This window comes from Montipora capricornis, chromosome 10, assembly GCF_036669925.1.
Source record: "Montipora capricornis isolate CH-2021 chromosome 10, ASM3666992v2, whole genome shotgun sequence".
Taxonomy (NCBI): domain Eukaryota; kingdom Metazoa; phylum Cnidaria; class Anthozoa; order Scleractinia; family Acroporidae; genus Montipora; species Montipora capricornis.
In genome coordinates, this window is record NC_090892.1 from 68,773,716 (window position 1) to 68,790,634 (window position 16,919).

General features: G+C 38.4%; 1 protein-coding gene across 6 annotated transcripts in view; it reads left to right on the forward strand.

Annotated features, from left to right (window-relative positions):
* LOC138022241 (probable inactive protein kinase DDB_G0270444) overlaps positions 1-16,509 on the forward strand; it is a 38,534-nt gene extending 22,025 nt beyond the window's left edge. For 3 of the 6 annotated variants that reach the window (XM_068869309.1, XM_068869308.1, XM_068869312.1), the window contains 11 exons: positions 1,378-1,437; positions 1,867-1,896; positions 2,929-2,988; positions 3,433-3,462; positions 4,392-4,451; positions 12,317-12,376; positions 12,549-13,036; positions 13,976-14,050; positions 14,695-14,769; positions 15,560-15,681; positions 16,140-16,509. In XM_068869309.1, the coding sequence (XP_068725410.1) occupies positions 1,378-1,437; positions 1,867-1,896; positions 2,929-2,988; positions 3,433-3,462; positions 4,392-4,451; positions 12,317-12,376; positions 12,549-12,980 (732 nt within the window). In that variant the 3' untranslated portion in view covers positions 12,981-13,036; positions 13,976-14,050; positions 14,695-14,769; positions 15,560-15,681; positions 16,140-16,509. The other 3 variants (XM_068869311.1, XM_068869313.1, XM_068869310.1) reach the window with 3 other exon arrangements.
* The last annotated feature ends 410 nt before the right edge of the window (positions 16,510-16,919 follow it).

Below are 16,919 nucleotides of genomic sequence, written 5' to 3' on the forward strand. Positions count from 1 at the left end.
TTGCATCTTTTTTCAAAGGAATATATGTTTACTCTCTTTTGCGTGGACTGTTGATCGCCATCTTGGATTGTCTACCATGTTTGGTTGAGTGCGAGCTGCAGCGTGGGCGCGACTCTTTTACAAAGCGTTTTCGTGTTCAAGTGAAGAAACCAGAAACCCATAAGAGTTGAAACGTGTAACGGCCCCTTGTGTGCTTGGAAACAAGCTTCTGAATATTCAATTTGCTAAGTACCATATTTGGAACAACAAGAGCAAGGGGTTTCCAAATATGGTACTTAGCACTGAAACGTTCAACCAATCAGTTCGCACTGAATATTCGGAAGCTGTGAAAGCGCGTTACACGTTTCAACCCTTATGGGTTTCTGAAGAAACCCAATTGGTAGGAGGCGACTATCTGGCTTTTCGCAAAACACGGCGGGGTCAATTCGGGATGACTGAAAACAAATTCAGATCGCGTTTGAAAGTCATTTCACCAGGAAGGATTTGAAATTCATCGCCCACCATTAATAAACCAACTCTTATGACCTTTGGTAACTCTAGAAGATTCCCAGATTGTAATTGCCACTCTTTGTTGTCTCTCTTATCCACGTTCTTTATCATTCAGCTGTTTCATGGCTTCACCAACATACCTTGCCCTATCCATAACCACTACAGCTGAACCCTTATCAGCCCGCTTTATATATATAATGATATCATCATATCCTCTCAAATTATCCAATGCTTCCTGGTTCTCCTTAGATAAATTTCTTTGACAAGGAACACTCAAATCTTGTGAGAATATCTTCCATTCCAGCAAACTCACATAAATTTCTAATACCGCATCTCTGTTTCTCTCTGGACACCAAGTAGACTTTTTTCTAAACGCGGGTTTGTCTGAAAAGTCCCCATCTACACCATCATCACCGCAATAATACTCTTTTAAGCGCAGACGTCTTACATAGTCAAACATGTCTTTCTCCTCAAGGCAAACATATCAATCTCTTTTGGAGTCGGACAGAATTATGACCCTTTTGATAATAAAGACATCGCAGCTTGTGTAAGCTCTCTGCTAGATAAATTAACAACCACCTGAAGACCATCACGAAATACCCGATCATTGCATGTTCCTTCACTCTCCACCCTGAGTTCTTCAGTAGTATTTCCCTTTGTACTTTCATTGGGTGTACACATTTGACTAGAAAGCGCTTGACTAGGCAGAGGTTCAGTCAATTCCCCACTAGCCTGTCCCTCAGTTAACTCAACCAATAATAACGCTAGGTCATCAATAGACAAAGAATCTGTATCTGTTGGGGTCTCCTCATGTGAACGCTAGTCTTTAAATTTCAATGGTTTAAAGCTGAAGCATCAACGCATTTCCCACCTATTCTTTACAAAAAGGTGTCGAGGCTGAGAGCAATAAATAAGGAATTGCAGGATGGTAAGAAGCAGGAAGTGGAGGTAAATATGTATCGCGCCTCTAATTATGAAATAATGCGTAAATTTTCAGTTGACTTGTGAACTGGATATGTAATTCCTTTTTACATTCCTACAACAGATTAAGCGGGAATTTTTCAATGCCAGTGAGTTCATGTTGGTAGTACGTGAATTTTCGGAGAAAAGATTGGCAGCCTATACTTTGAACTTAGCAAGTATCATGAATGCTGACTGACCAGGCAGGACAGCCTGACTCAAGCACGAGGCATCTTTCCGCAATTCGGCTAGATTCTAGAATACCCGTTCACTTTTTGGGGTTTGTCAAAGTTCTGCCACCAAACTACAAACGTCATTAAAGTGTTTATTTAATGCAGCCTATTTTAAAGGTAGACTTATTTCATATCGAATCATGAACGTCAGAACTTATGTCTTTCTTCTCTTTGCATTGCGTAGGTCTTCAAAATTAAGGAATTAGAGGAGGAGGTAAGGAACAGCGAGTCACAGTAAAATACTAGCTTCTATTTGTGGTTGTGTAAAAAATAACGCCTAAAATAGTTGTGGCAGTTCATTCAAATCGTAGCCGAGAGCACTAAAGCGGAAGCGGAAACCTTAATGTTGGAGATTTAAAGTGTTCATTGCAACCTTGCGAAGACGTTTTCAACCCAAATTTGACGCAATGAGGAATTGGGTTGAAAGAAAAGAAAATCACCGCCCTTATACCGAACAACTTACTCGGAATTTTGAAGAACGCCAGTCTAGATCAACTAAAACTTTTATAACCTTGGTGATCTACATCTTAAGTTAGAACGGGTATGCCACAACTTGACCTAATTACAAAAGAAACTTATTTGACTTTGGCTTATGTCTTGCCTGTTAACTACTGATATCGAGCAAGTCCTCAAAAGAAAGAGAAAAGGTGGAATAAAACAATTTCCTGCCAAAAGCAATGCTGAATCCTTCTAATGACCTTTTCACTGCCACAAATGCCATTGACACTTCACTGCAGATATGATCCATTTCATATATCATTTCATCGTTGATTCATTTCTCACGGGAACATTAGAACGCACAAATGACCAGCTCCCAACGTCAGTGGCTTCATAGCTCAGTTGGTTAGAGCGTCGCACCAGGATCGCGAGATCACGGGTTAAACCCCGTTGAAGTCCTGAATTTTTCAGGCTTCTTTACGCAATTTCAAAAGTTGCGTTCACAACTGCGAGGATCAGAGCTTCACTTAATTTCATATCCGCAGTTCATATATGATCCATTTCATAGATCATTTCATCGTAGATTTTACTCTGTCTAACGCCAGACGATTTTATTCGTCAATGGGGAAGCCCTGGGCTGTAAAAGGGTTGAAGACTCTTTTGTTTATGTTGGAAACACCGTGATTTGTCAACCGATACTAGCTGAAATTAAATTTTTTTTTCGCGAAGCACGCTAGCGCCAGTCTTTACATTTCAATGGTTTAAAGCTGAAGCCTGAGCTCATTACCCACCTATTCTTTACAAAAAGGTTTCGAGGCTGAGAGCAATAAATAAGGAATTGCAGGATGGTGAAAAGCAGGATGTCGAGGTAAATATGTATCGCGCCTCTAATTATGAAATAACGTGTAAATTTTCAGTTGACTCGTTAACTGAATATGTAATTGCTTCTTACGTTTTACAACTGATTGAGCCATAAAAGGCGGGATTTTTCAATGCCAGTGAGTTCACGTTGGCAGTACTCGTATTTTTGGAGAAAGACGTGGACTTATACAGCCTATTCTTGGAACTTAGCAAGAATCATGAATATTGACTTACCAGGCAGGACAGACTGACTCAAGGGCGAGGCATCTTTCGGTTATTCGGCTAGATTCAAGAATATTTGTTCACTTGTCGGGGTTTGTCAAAGTTCTGCCACCAAGCTTCGAACGTCCTTAAAGTGTTTATTTAATGCAGCCTATTTTAAAGGTAGACTTATTTCATGTCGAATCATGAACGTGAAAACTTATGTCTGTCTTCTCTTTGCATTGCGTAGGTCTTCAAAATTAAGGAATTAGAGGAGGAGGTAAGGAACAGCGAGTCACAGCAAAACACTCAGCTTCTATTTGTGGTTGTGTAAAAAATAGCGCCTAAAATAGTTGTTTGACGCAATGAGGAATTGGGTTGAAAGAAAAGAAAATCACCGCCCTTATACTGGACAACTTACTCGGAATTTTGAAGAACGCCAGTCTAGATCAACTAAAACTTTTATAACCTTAGTGATCTACATCTTAAGTTAGAACGGGTATGCCAGAACTTGACCTAATTACAAAGGAAACTTATTTGACTTTGGTTTATTTCTTGCCTGTTAACTACTGATATCGAGCAAGTCCTCAAAAGAAAGAGAAAAGGTGGAATAAAACAATTTCCTGCCAAAAGCAATGCTGAATCCTTCTAATGACCTTTTCACTGCCACAAATGCCATTGACACTTCACTGCGGATATGATCCATTTCATGTATCATTTCATCGTTGATTCATTCCTCACGGGAACATTAGAACCCACAAATGACCAGCTCCCAAGGTCAATGGCTTCATAGCTCAGTTGGTTAGAGCGTCGCACCAGTATCGCGCGGTCACGGGTTCAAACCCCGTTGAAGACCTGAATTTTTCAGGTTTCTTTACGCAATTGCAAAAATTGCGTTCACAACTGCGAGGATCAGAGCTTCACTTGATTTCATATCCGCAGTTCATATATGATCCATTTCATATATCATTTCACCGTAGATTTCACTCTGTCTAACGCCAGACGATTTTACTCGTCAATGGGGAAGCCCTGGGCGGTGAAAGGGTTGAAGACTCTTTTGTTTATGTTGGAAACACCGTGGTTTGCCAATGCGATACTAGCTGAAATTAAAGTCTTTTTGTTTCGCGAAGCACGTGAGCGCTAGTCTTTACATTTCAATGGTTTAAAGCTGAAGCGTGAGCTCATTTTCCACCTATTCTTTACAAAAAGGTGTCGAAGCTGAAAGCAATAAATAAGGAATTGCAGGATGGTGAAAAGCAGGAAGTGGAGGTAAATATGTATCGAGCCTCTAATTATGAAATAACGTGTAAATTTTCAGTTGACTCGTTAACTGAATATGTAATTGCTTCTTACATTTCACAACTGATTGAGCCATAATAGGTGGGATTTTTCAATGCCAGTGAGTTCACGTTGGCAGTACTCGTATTTTTGGAGAAAGACGTGGACTTATACAGCCTATTCTTGGAACTTAGCAAGAATCATGAATATTGACTTACCAGGCAGGACAGACTGACTCAAGGGCGAGGCATCTTTCGGTTATTCGGCTAGATTCAAGAATATTTGTTCACTTTTCGGGTTTGTCAAAGTTCTGCCACCAAACTTCGAACGTCCTTAAAGTGTGAAGAACGTTAGTCTAGATCAACTAAAACTATTATAGCCGTGATGACCTACATCTTAACTTAAAATGGGTATGCTACAACATGACCTAACAACAAAAGAAACCTATTTGACTTTGGCTTATTTCTTGCCTGTTAACTACTGATACCGAGCAATCCTCGAAAGAAAGAGAGAAGTTACCGGAAGAAGAAATTTTACATGGTTTTATGACATGTACATGTAGGAGCATTTAATGACCTGAGAGACATTTCAAGTTTTTTATGTTGCTCATCAAGGGGAGCCTGTATGTAGATTAATTGCTTGAGTCAACCTTTTTCCGAGTAAATTTATTTTAGGGACAGGTTCTTCCCGAGAAAAGTATCATATTTCCCTTGACGCTGAGTAACAAAGGAGACTAATGTTGTGCATGCGCCTCACCACCCCAAAAACCTCTTGAAATTCAATCAAATTCGTTCGAAACGCGGGAAAATGAGAAATGGCGGTGTGGTGCTGGCATCGTTAATATTCATTGTCAGTTTCCAAAAGGACTGCACACAATGGCACACAATGAATGCACACGGCGTAGGATCGCAAATGAAACGAAGATGGCGAGTGAAAAGTGTGGGGATGAACTGCAGGTTTTGTAAAGAGCACAGGATAGTTTTGCCTTCCTGGCGTTGCTTTTCCTTGTTTAAGAGACCAACTCAGAACAGAGTGATTTTTGATAATAAAGTAAGTCGAATTTAAATTGAAATGCGAGTTTACATTAAAAGTTATGGTTAAAGTGGGGTTTGAAGCGGGGACAACAATAAATCAGCTAACAAGATGGAGTCTTAAAATGGCAGCCTAGTGGTGAAGGACCTCTCAATTCCCCATAAAGCTTCCCAACCTTGAAATTTCTAACCACATGGTCGAAGTAGACTCGGGAATTGTTCTGGAAAGAAATAGGGCTTCTTTTCACTCGTGAAGCGAGTCCCTATTGTGTCTTTGACTTGACAAGCTTTCACATCTGATAATTAAATCACTGAGAAAGCATGAAATTTGAAGCTTTTTTCGAGTTTTATTCTGTCATATTGCTCTTAGCTGCAAACGTACGTTTCAAGTTGCTTAAATGACGCGTATAAAGAGGATATTACACGGTGGCGAGAAGATATGAATTTTATGTTCGAGTGGCAAATAGTAGCAAACAATTCGTGATACGTTTTTTATGTACATTATTTTCTTAATGGAATGGGCGTTAAGTCGTGAAATAAAAAGTGGCAAGGCATGGAAAAACCAAGAAAAAAAGTGGTCTTTGGCGACATCAAAATCGTTGTTACCGTACGCCACCACAACCGTATTAAGCGTCATTGAGCAATTGCTGTTTGGAAAATGACTGATAGCAAATTGACAACACCTTTTCTAAGAATTACCATATTAATTAAGCCTGCCAGCGCCAGAATAATAATAATAATAATAATAATAATAATAATAATAATAATAATAATGATAATAATAATAATAATAATAAAATCTTTATTACCGTGTCAATGTATTTAGCTCATAGAGCTAATTGGGGACACCTACTATTACAAAATAGAAACTATGTACAGTATCATAATAAGTAACAATATAGCTGATAAACTATGCATTAAAATTTAAAATTTAAAATGTAAAAAATATTTAGATAACATGAAAAATGCTTGTACAATACAGATAATTATAAAAAATCACGTGCTGCAAAGATTGCTGCAGTTGCCATTGTCTTCCACTAGGCTGGTCAGGTCAACTCTACGGATATTAGTTTTAAAGATGCTAAGGCTTGGTAGTTCAAGCATACTATTTTCTAATTTGGACCAGATATATGGTCCTTGATACCTAAGCGTGTATTTACCATAGCGTATAGTATTAAATAGTGGTATTTCAAAGTCACTATTCCTAAGGTTATAACGAGTACCCTTTCAAGTAAATATCTCAGATATGTAGCTAGGTACTAGATCGTTCTTTACTTTATACCTTAATATTGCTATGTCCTGTAAGCGTCTATTATGAAGCGTAGGTAACTTAGCGCGCTTAAGAAGTTCCTCATATGTCTCTGTTGTTGTTTTGAAGACTGCACGCAGGGCTCGCTCTTGGATGCGTTCGATTTTCCGCCCATCTGAAGATTTGCAAAAGTTCCAGACTAAATGACAATATGTTAAATGTGGCATTATAGCTGTTTTATACAGTATGAGCTTAGCTTGGCATGGTATTAGATTGCGCAAGCGCGTGAGGACTCCTACTTTCTGGCTGGCTTTAGTGCATATTTTGCTAATGTGTTGTGTAAAGTTAAGGTTCTCGTCTATATTTACTCCTAGTAGCTTGATTTGTTCAGTTTTCATGATCTCGTCATTGGCGATGGTAAGAACGCTGCCCTTCTTATTTGCATCTATGTTTCTTGGGTTAATCGTAAGAGACTGAAACTTATCTGGATTTGCCATGAGAAAGTTGTTCCTATACCATAACAATGCTTGTTGGCCCTGAGTCACTAGAGTAGATTCAACTTCTTCATAGGTTTTTCCTGTCACATATAATTGGTATCATCAGCTTAGAGCGTACGGTTTGAGTCAGGGATATGAAATGCCATATCAGTTTGGAACATGTTCCAGAGGAGAGGCCAAATGACGATCCCTGAGGACAACCACGCTCCATAATTCTTCATTCACTCATGTGCCCGTTTATTTTTACTCTGTTTAGCCTGCTATCAAAAAATGATCCTATCCGTTCAAGTGAACTGCTGTTAAAACTGTAGGCATCCAACTTGCTGAGTAAGTGTTCAAAAATCATGTCCACACATATAAGTGAAGTGATTGGGCGATAGTTCAATTTGTCTTGTCTGTCTCCCTTTTTAAATACAGGGGTCCATTCGCCTTTCTTCCATTCAGATTGCCACTCGCCAAAGTCAATACAGTTGTTGTAAAGTCTAGTCAGGGATGGTGCAATTCCTTCAGCCACTCCCTTAAAGAGTTTTGGTGGTGCTGTCACATCCCACCCATACGACTTTCTTACATTGAGATTTTTAAGAGCTCACTGCACTTCCTCTTTGTTAAACTCGTTGAAATCCAATTTATTCCCCTTGTAACCGCCTTCAATAGCCTTGACAATACTGCGGTTCCTATGATCATTCTCGGTTAGGCTTGTGATATGGTTGCCTCCTATATTCGCTGCCACCGTATTAAAATGGCCTGCTAGGAGTTCAGCCACCACAGTTTGTTCTTTCTCGACCTCGCCATCTTCAAATTTGCAACATATAGCATTGGTGGCTTTTGCTTTTGGACTGATGAATGGCCTGAATGTGTGAAAAAACTCGCTAGGCTTAGATTTCAGCTCTCCCGATTTTCTATACCAGTAAGCCTTTATTGCCTTTCTACGTTCCCGCGTTGCAATATTCCTGTATTTTCGTTTGAGCTCGAAGTTTTCAAGAGAGCGATCCTTTGCAAAATGAACTGCAAGTTTTATCTTATCTCTAATGGCTTGCTTCCATTCTGGAGTCATATAGGGTATATCTTTCTCCCTGACTCGTTTCCTTTTAGTGAGTGCGTGTTGATCCACAACGCTCTCAAACAGTCCCTTCCAATAATCATATTGATCGTCGACATTACAAAAAATCTCCCCTACATGCCAGGGGGCAGCCTCCAAGTCCCGATTAAGCTGTTCGAAATCAGTACTTTTTGTCTGCCGGAAAGTAGTAGTGCGAGTCTTGTGTTTGTGGACTTTTCCCATTATTTCTCCAAACACCATATGGTGGTCACTCATTTCTGGCTGATAAACCCCACATTTCTTGAACAGATCAGGATTTTTGGTTAAAATAACATCCAAAAGTGACTCCGAGTGAGCTGTAATTCGAGTGGGTTCAGTTATCATGCACTGTAGATTATTGACTTCTTCCAAGTCCTTCAGAAGTTTTCCCTCAGCACGATCCAATCTCAATCTGTCCAGATTAAGGTCACCTAAAATGATGACAGACTGCTTTTGGTTAATAAGACAGACTGCTTCTGGTTAATAATTTAACTCATTTAATAAATTTTGCAAAGGTTGGACCACTGGTTACCCTTAAAATATTATTGTTTAGTTTGACCAGCTAAAGGTAATGAAGGAAATAAGTTGTAAGTTGCAGGAAAAAAATTAAGAGGTTCAAAATTGAGAGGGTCAAAATTATTGCTTTTAAATCAACATGAAGTACAAGCTTACTACATTTTCTCCAGCCATGAGCACAAAAAAGAAGGTAATTAGATTATTATAGGGATCAAAACTTACCTTTTCGAAAATTTCAGCTAGAAAAAAGGCTCCCGAAAATTCTTTTTAGGGTAAAAAAATCCGTTAAAAATGGGCAATTATCTCGAGGAACTGGAGTGTCTTCAAACAGAATATGATCAATTGTACGATTACATTACCCAAGGGGCAATCATTCGCTCTAGGGCAACCTGGTATGAAATGGGTGAAAGGAACAACAAACACTTCTTAAATTCAGAAAATTCAAATAAAACGAAAAGTAGAGTGCGTAAGGTCTTAACAAGGAAGGAGTGTTTACTAGCGACCCCAAAAAGATTATGAAAGAATTGGATTTATATTACTCCAGTCGCTATGATGGTAGAAATTGTGCTCACATGAAGACTATTTCCTCTTTTATAAATGATCTCACCGATGTTCCATATTTAGCGGAGGAGTTTAGGAATGTTTGCGAGGGTACCCTTGGATGTGAGAAATGTTACAACGTATTGCAGACCTTCCTAAAGAATAAATCGCCTGGGAACGATGGTTTAACAGTCGAGTTTTACTTAGGTTTTTGGCTCTTGTTTGGAAAGTTGGTAGTTGATAGTCTGACTTATGCCTTCGAATACGGTGAACTATCAAATTCACAGAAACAGGCTGTTATCACTTTAATTGAAAAAAAAGGAAAGGACAAAAGTTTGGTGGAGAATTGGCGTCCAATATCTCTTATAAATGTTGATGCTAAATTGGCGTCTAAAAATAAATTTGACAAAGCGCTTGGAAAAGGTGCTTCCGGAAGTAATTCATTTTAATCAAAATGCGTTTGTCAAGGGGAGGACAATTTTTGATGCCATTAGAACGATCGATGATGTGATTATGCTAAGTACAAAGATATTCCTGGGATTTTAGTAGCTATAGATTTTGAAAAAGCTTTCGATTCTCTGAATTTTGATTTTCTTTTAAGAGTACTACATGCATTTAATTTCGGTCCTTCTTTGATTCAGTGGATGCGTGTCTTATATAACAACGCCTCTAGCTGTATATTTAATAACGGTTTTACAACAGGACCTTTTGCGCTAAGTAGGGGAGTAAGACAGGGAGATCCCCTCTCTCTCTACCTTTTTTAATAGCTCTGGAGACCTTAGCTATTAAGATAAGAGAAGATGATAGCATTAACGGCATTACAATACGAGACGAATCTGTTAAGCTTTCCCTATTCGGTGATGATATGACCTGCTTTTTTAAAGACAGCAGTTCATATACAAACCTATTTGTTACGCTGAAGACTTTCAGTGTGAGAGTTCTGGGTTAAAAATAAATAATGAAAAACCCGAAGCCTTAGCTTTAGGAAATAGTAGACCACTTTGGGAGGGCCATTCTGATTTGCCAAATCTTTGTAACACTATTAAAATTCTAAGCGTTTATTTTGGCTATGACGCTAAACAAAGAAATGAATTGACTTTTAGGAATACTTTGAAATCAATTAAGAAGACGATCAATTTGTGGAAATGGCGCCGTCTTTCTCTCTTAGGTAAAATACAAGTTATAAAAACCTTTGCTATCCCCAAGCTTATGTTTAGAGCGTCGGTGTTGCCAATCTCTAAAGACCTTGTTAAAGAAGCTGACTCTCTGTTTTACTATTTTATTTGGAATGGAAAAGACAAAGTAAAACGAAATGTGATGACATCGGAAGTTGAGAAGGGTGGCTTAAATATGCTTGATATTGATTCTATGGTTCGCACAAGACGAGTAATATGCCTAAAAAAATATTTGGAGGAATATAAAAGTCCGTGGAAAGCGTTTTTAAATAAGTTTCTTGTCCCTGTCGGTGGAAAGCTCATATTGCATTGTAACTTTGATACTTCTAAATTAAGCATTTACCTAACTAGTTTCTACAAGCAATGTTTCGATGCATGGTCAGAAGTAAACGGAAAAATGCTCAATTCGCTACCCGAAATTGCAAATGAAGTCATTTTTAATAATAAGCCTCTCTGCATGACAAGAAATCTGTGTAACGGTAGAGATATTGCAGAGCTAGGTTCTTTAAAAATTTGTGACTTATTCTCAACTGAAAAAGTTATTAACCCTGAGAAAGATTTCTTCGTTATGGGTATTATTAACTCTATGCCTGCCAGCTGGTGCTTGACAATTAAAAGGGCAACTACTGCACCGGTAATTGATCCACTTCCGGATTCACCAGCTATTCTGATAAGTAATAATTTGATTCCAATTTTTTATGTTTCCTCAAAACAAATCTACCGACTTTTCCTGGAGAAAAAACAAACATTGCTACTGCTAAAGTAAGGTTAGCTGCAAAGTATCTAAACACAGATATTGATTGGAAAAGTGTTTGTTCGCTAGCTTTTCGTACGACATTAGAATCTAAGCTTAGAGAATTTTAGTTTAAAATTTTAAACCGTATTGTCTTCACAAGCAAGAAACTGTTTCGTTTCGGCATGGCTGATTCGCCTTCCTGTGCTTTCTACCAAACGGAGGTTGAATACTTAGAACATTTACTCTTTTCCTGTAAAGTATCATCTAAATTTTGGAATCATGTCTTGTCCTGGCTACGTGATTATAACATCTTTGTTGAAAACATTAAAGAAAAAGAAGTAATTTTTGGTAAGTTGATATTGCAGATGATTTTTTCTTGTTTAATCATATTTTGCTTTTGGGTAAGTTTTATATTTACTCTCAAAAATGCCAGAATGGTTTACCTTCTCTTCAGGGTTTTATTGCCAGGACAGGGCGTGTTTATAACATCGAACTCCATATTGCCAGGAAAAGAAATAAACTAAACAATCATTTTAAAAAGTGGGAAAAGTTAATTACTGTTTTTTCCATAAGTAACGTCACCATTGTCTTTCATTATTAGTGTTATGTTTAAAGTGAAGTCACTGTATTCCATATACTAGGTAACTGTATTTCTATAATGGCTGTTGTGTGTGTTAAGTTATATATTTATCTATTTGTACTATGTAAGCATGATATGTGTCTTTTTTGTGTCTTTTCTTTTGTATGTTAACGTAAGAAATTCTTTAATGAAAAATATACTAAATTATAAAACAAAAATCTCGTAAGAGAATTCTAAAAGAATCGGTCTAGAAAGAAGTTTACTCGGAAAGGGAAGTATGGGAGATAGAGGCTCCGCCCCTTGATGAGCTCTTGCGGAAACACATTTTGTCAAGGCGGTATACAAAGCTAATATTAAAGGTTGTTTTCGTGAAGCCTGTGAGCGCCATAGTCTTTGCATTAAATGATTTAAAATTTAGCGTAAACGTATTTCCCACTTATTCTTTACAACAAAGGTGTCGAGGCTTAGAGCAAAAACTACCGAATTACAGGATAGTGAAAAGCAGGAAATTGAGGTAAATGTGTATCGCACCTCTAATTTTCTAGCATGAGCATTACACCAATTTCCTTTGTTATTCGACCGAAAAAAAACTGTTCCTCAGTTAATTCAATCGACAAGTATATTTCCAGATTTCCACATTCAAGTAATGATCCACCTAAATTTTATTAAAATCATTCTTCTCTTAGGATCTGGAGGATAAACATTTCTTTGATATGAGCCCTTGGGCTGTTTCCGGGGAAACCGAGGAGGAAGTCCGAGAGCGTCACATCAGTGCAAAATTACAAACATACAAACATCAGCTTGCAACATACGTAACTTCACCCTTAGAGGTACCGGAGGTAAAACAAGATCATTTGAAAACTGCAGTCAAATTAGATATCTTAAAAACACTCAGCGAGCATTTGGAGGTTCTTTACATCGCGACACGAGAAATGGTATCGGAAACTTGTAAATGTAGCGAAGATCTTAAGAGGGAATTCTACGATTTTGCTTACCACGGGCTGCGCGCGGACCACGATGAATTGGTTCACACAGTTAAAGATTTGGAAGATACAGTTCAAGAAATGAGCGAAGAAGAGAAGGAAGAGTTACTTGAAAGCTTAAAGAATTTCAGATGAACAGACAAAGCCTGATAAAAGCATTGGAGGAAAAATGGCGAGTTCTCTTCTCTCCGGTAGGTTATTAATAGCGAGCTCATTAATGATTCATTAATCAATTACCAGTCACCGATTATACCTCGAAACACCTCGGTGTCTCTATAGTCCTAAGATGCACGAACCACTTGTCATCATTAACAGGGATGGCGCAGTGGTGAGAACACTCACCTCCCACCAATTTGGCCCAGGTTCGATTCCCAGGTCAGGGGTCATATGTGGGTTGAATTTGTTGGTTCTCTATTCTGCTCCAAGAGGTTTTTTTTCCTGGTACTTCGTTTTTTTCCTCTCCTCAAAAACCAATATGACTTGATGTGTATTAATTTGATTTGATTTCATTTTTGCTGGACTCCACAAGTTATCCAGCTTCACTAAAACATAATTGTGTGAAGATAAAGTTCTATTAATTGTTAATCATATCTTTATTCACCCTGGGATACAACCATGATATACCACAGAGGACAGACCGCAACACCGATCACTTCATGCCCTGCTCTTTGCGAATAGTGTGTCGGTTCTTTTTAATGTCTCACAGGGCTGTGATGTGGGGCCTGCAGTTTATCGTCCTTCTTCGAGGAGACCGTTGCAAATTTTACAAAAGTGGCCTCGGATCTGCAAGTGCAAGAGAGGATGAAACGAGTGTTGTTATCCAACTGTAGCTGGCCCTTACAGAAATCAAAAGGAAACGAGAAAAGGAGCCTCTGTTGTATGTACTGGCGAATAAAAGGAAAAACCGATGGAAACAGAAACATATAAGTCCCTGGGAGAATTTGAATCCCCGACCTTCCTTTAACTGAGATGAGCTCCAGTCAGAATATAACAATACATGAATGTTTATAGAGCAGTATTGCGCTTTTGCTTCTTTGTTTGCATGTCCCTTGTGGGGATATACAATTCATTACACAAGCAATTCAGTAAGAAATAGTTCATCTTTTTAATTCCACCGCTGTCGTTTGCAGCCTGAGCGCCTTCCAAAAAATCGATGGTCAGCAGACATCACTGGAACAGGGAAAAGGTCCACGGACAATAAAAAGGTGTCTATTATCTACTATTCTACTATTCTAATCATATCTTTATTCACCCTGGGATTTTAGAGTAGCTTTGTGCAGCTAGTTCTCCCAGCGTTTACCCTCCCAACCTATGATACACCACAGAGGACAGACCACAACACTGGGAACTACATGCCCTACTCTTTGCGAATAGTGTGTGGGTTATCTTACGTCCCACGGGGTTATGATATGGGGCCTACAGTTTATGACCCTTCTTCGAGAAGACCGTTTTGTAAATTTCACAAAAGGGTCCTCGGATGTTCAAGTTATACAAATATAGTTGGCCCTTACAGAAATCAAAAGGAAATGAGAAGAGGAGACTCTGTTGTATGTACTGGTTAATAAATTAAAAGGAAAAGGGGATGGAAAAAGAAACATATAAGTCTCTGGGGGAATTTGTATCCCTGACCTTCTTTCCCCTAATCGAGAGGACTTGGAGGAGATGGGCTCCAGTCAGAATATAACAATACATAAACAATATAACAATACATAAACACGTTTATGGAGCAGTATTGCGCTTTTGCTTCTTTATTTGCATATCCTTTGTGGGGATATACAATTTATTACACAAGCAATTCAGTAAGAAAAAGGTCATTTTTTAAATTCCATCGGTATCGTTTAATTTGCAGCCTGAGCGCCTTCCAAAAAATCGATGGTCAGCAGACATCACTGGAAGAGGGGAAAGGTCCACGGACAATAAAAAGGTGGCTATTAACTACTATTTATTATCCAAGTGTATTAGTTATTGTACAAAGAACGCACGAAACGAGTACAAACATTACAGTTAGTTATGTGTACACTTGGTTATTGTACAGTAGAAAACCGTTTTGACCATTTCAGTTGCTGACGTTGCCTAGCATGCGCACATCTGTTACACGTTTTCGGTTGTTCAAAATTCGTTTGCTAAAAATTTAGTGCAAGAAATTTGGATAATAAACAACTTATTAGATATTTTGATGTGTAGTATCAGTGAGTATTTTCACTTGTTGTTTGTATTTTGACTCGCAAAAGTGGGCTCGTCAAAATACAGCACAACTCGTAAAAATACTCAGCAATACTACACACCAAAACATCTAATGAGATATAGTTATTAACCGAAAGTGAGGTCTTTACGGGAAAATAACGAATTAGATAGGAAATAACAAAAAAAATGGAGGTAACCGGACTGCCGTGTTGGTGATTGTGATAGCCTGGATTGGTACTAAACGAGTCGATCAATTCCTGATGTAACGTCACAACACGTCTTGGACCAAGGCCTGGAAGGAATTTTTAATAAGCCGTGATTTCCGGCCATGCGAAGGTAAAGAAAATTATTTCAAGAGCTGTCCAACCAATAGAAAAACTTGAACTCTGCATATTAAATTCCTCCTTAGTTGTACGCAACGCCTGCAAACCTCCTTTTCAAAATTTAACTTTCTTGACAGCTTCAAGGTTGATCCAGATTGTAAAATGACTTGATCTCTTTTTTTGTCTTTGCGTGTTAATGTGTTGTAGGTCAAGAGAAACACAGATCATGGTGCCAGGCCGAAACAAAGAAACGTTGGCGATAAGCGGTTTCAAAACCCGAAGCCTCTCTCACAAACGAGGAAAAAATTGAAGCGCCTCCGATTGGGAACGTAAGTCCTTTTGTATTCCTAGCCTTTGTTGGAACGTTCCGGTTTTTATCATATTAACATGTTGAAAAGTGGTCGTACGATATTTTATTCCCGTTGTTTGCCGCGCTCTAAACACCGTTTTTGATTGGGGCAACAATCGTCTCCGCCGCGAAGCAAGAATGAAACTATAGCGGAGAAAGACAATCCTTACCGAACTCTTCAAGATCCTTTGGTTAAATCTCCAAATATTATTGTAGTTTTTGAAGTTATTATGGTCAAGGGATAAACTCGTAATGATCAGCTTTGTTTACTGTAGTGTCATTTTTCTGAGGAATCTCACTTGGGATCTGACATGGCATTCCAGATTCAGTCATCAGCTACCCCATTTTTATGTGATTATCAATTTACAATCAGATTTAACTGTATATTTATACTGTATACCTTATGACTGACATAAAGTTTTTATTTTTTTATCCTAGGTTTGATTCCCAACGGTTAAAAGAATCATAGGAAAGAGAGGAAGATGTGCATAATCAATGAATGAATGAATCCATCCATCCATCCACTCCATAACTCAATGTTGTACCCAATTCGAATCTCCCGGGATTAAAGATTCTTTGTGTATTGTATTCCCAACGGGTTTGAATTGGGTTCAACAATGACTTCGCCGATTAGGTCTATATAATCCATCAATCAATCGATTTTACAACAACCGATCAATCAAGCATTTTTTATTGGGGTAACACAAACGTGTGTCCTTAGCATTTCTTCCTGTTTCATATGATAACCGAACTGTATACTATGTATATGTTTTTTCGCCTGTGTTGTACCATTTAAAAGGCAGCAGAGACATAATAAAGGGAATGTAGGTATAGTAAAACTGAAATGTTAAAAATGCTACGAGATACTGCAAGTTTTTAATTACTACTCCGTAACTCTGGTCGGATGATCTACCCATTGAGCCACTGAAACTCCTGACGGGCTATGGTAGGCCGTTTGTCACGAGAAGCAAAGCGGCGAGAGGTATGGGGGTTACCGTCCCACATACCTATGTTGTACATGTGTTACGTTATTTACGGTCTCCGTTTTCTAGTTCAATTTTATGACTTCATTGCCTCTCACTGGGGTCACAAATTGAACTGGAAGAGGACAAGGAGCTGTAACTCACAGTACAGACCGAGAAAACGAGGTATTTATGATACCTACTTGTAGAAGGCAAGTCACCGTTTTATCAGAGTTAAGTGACAAATTGGCGAACA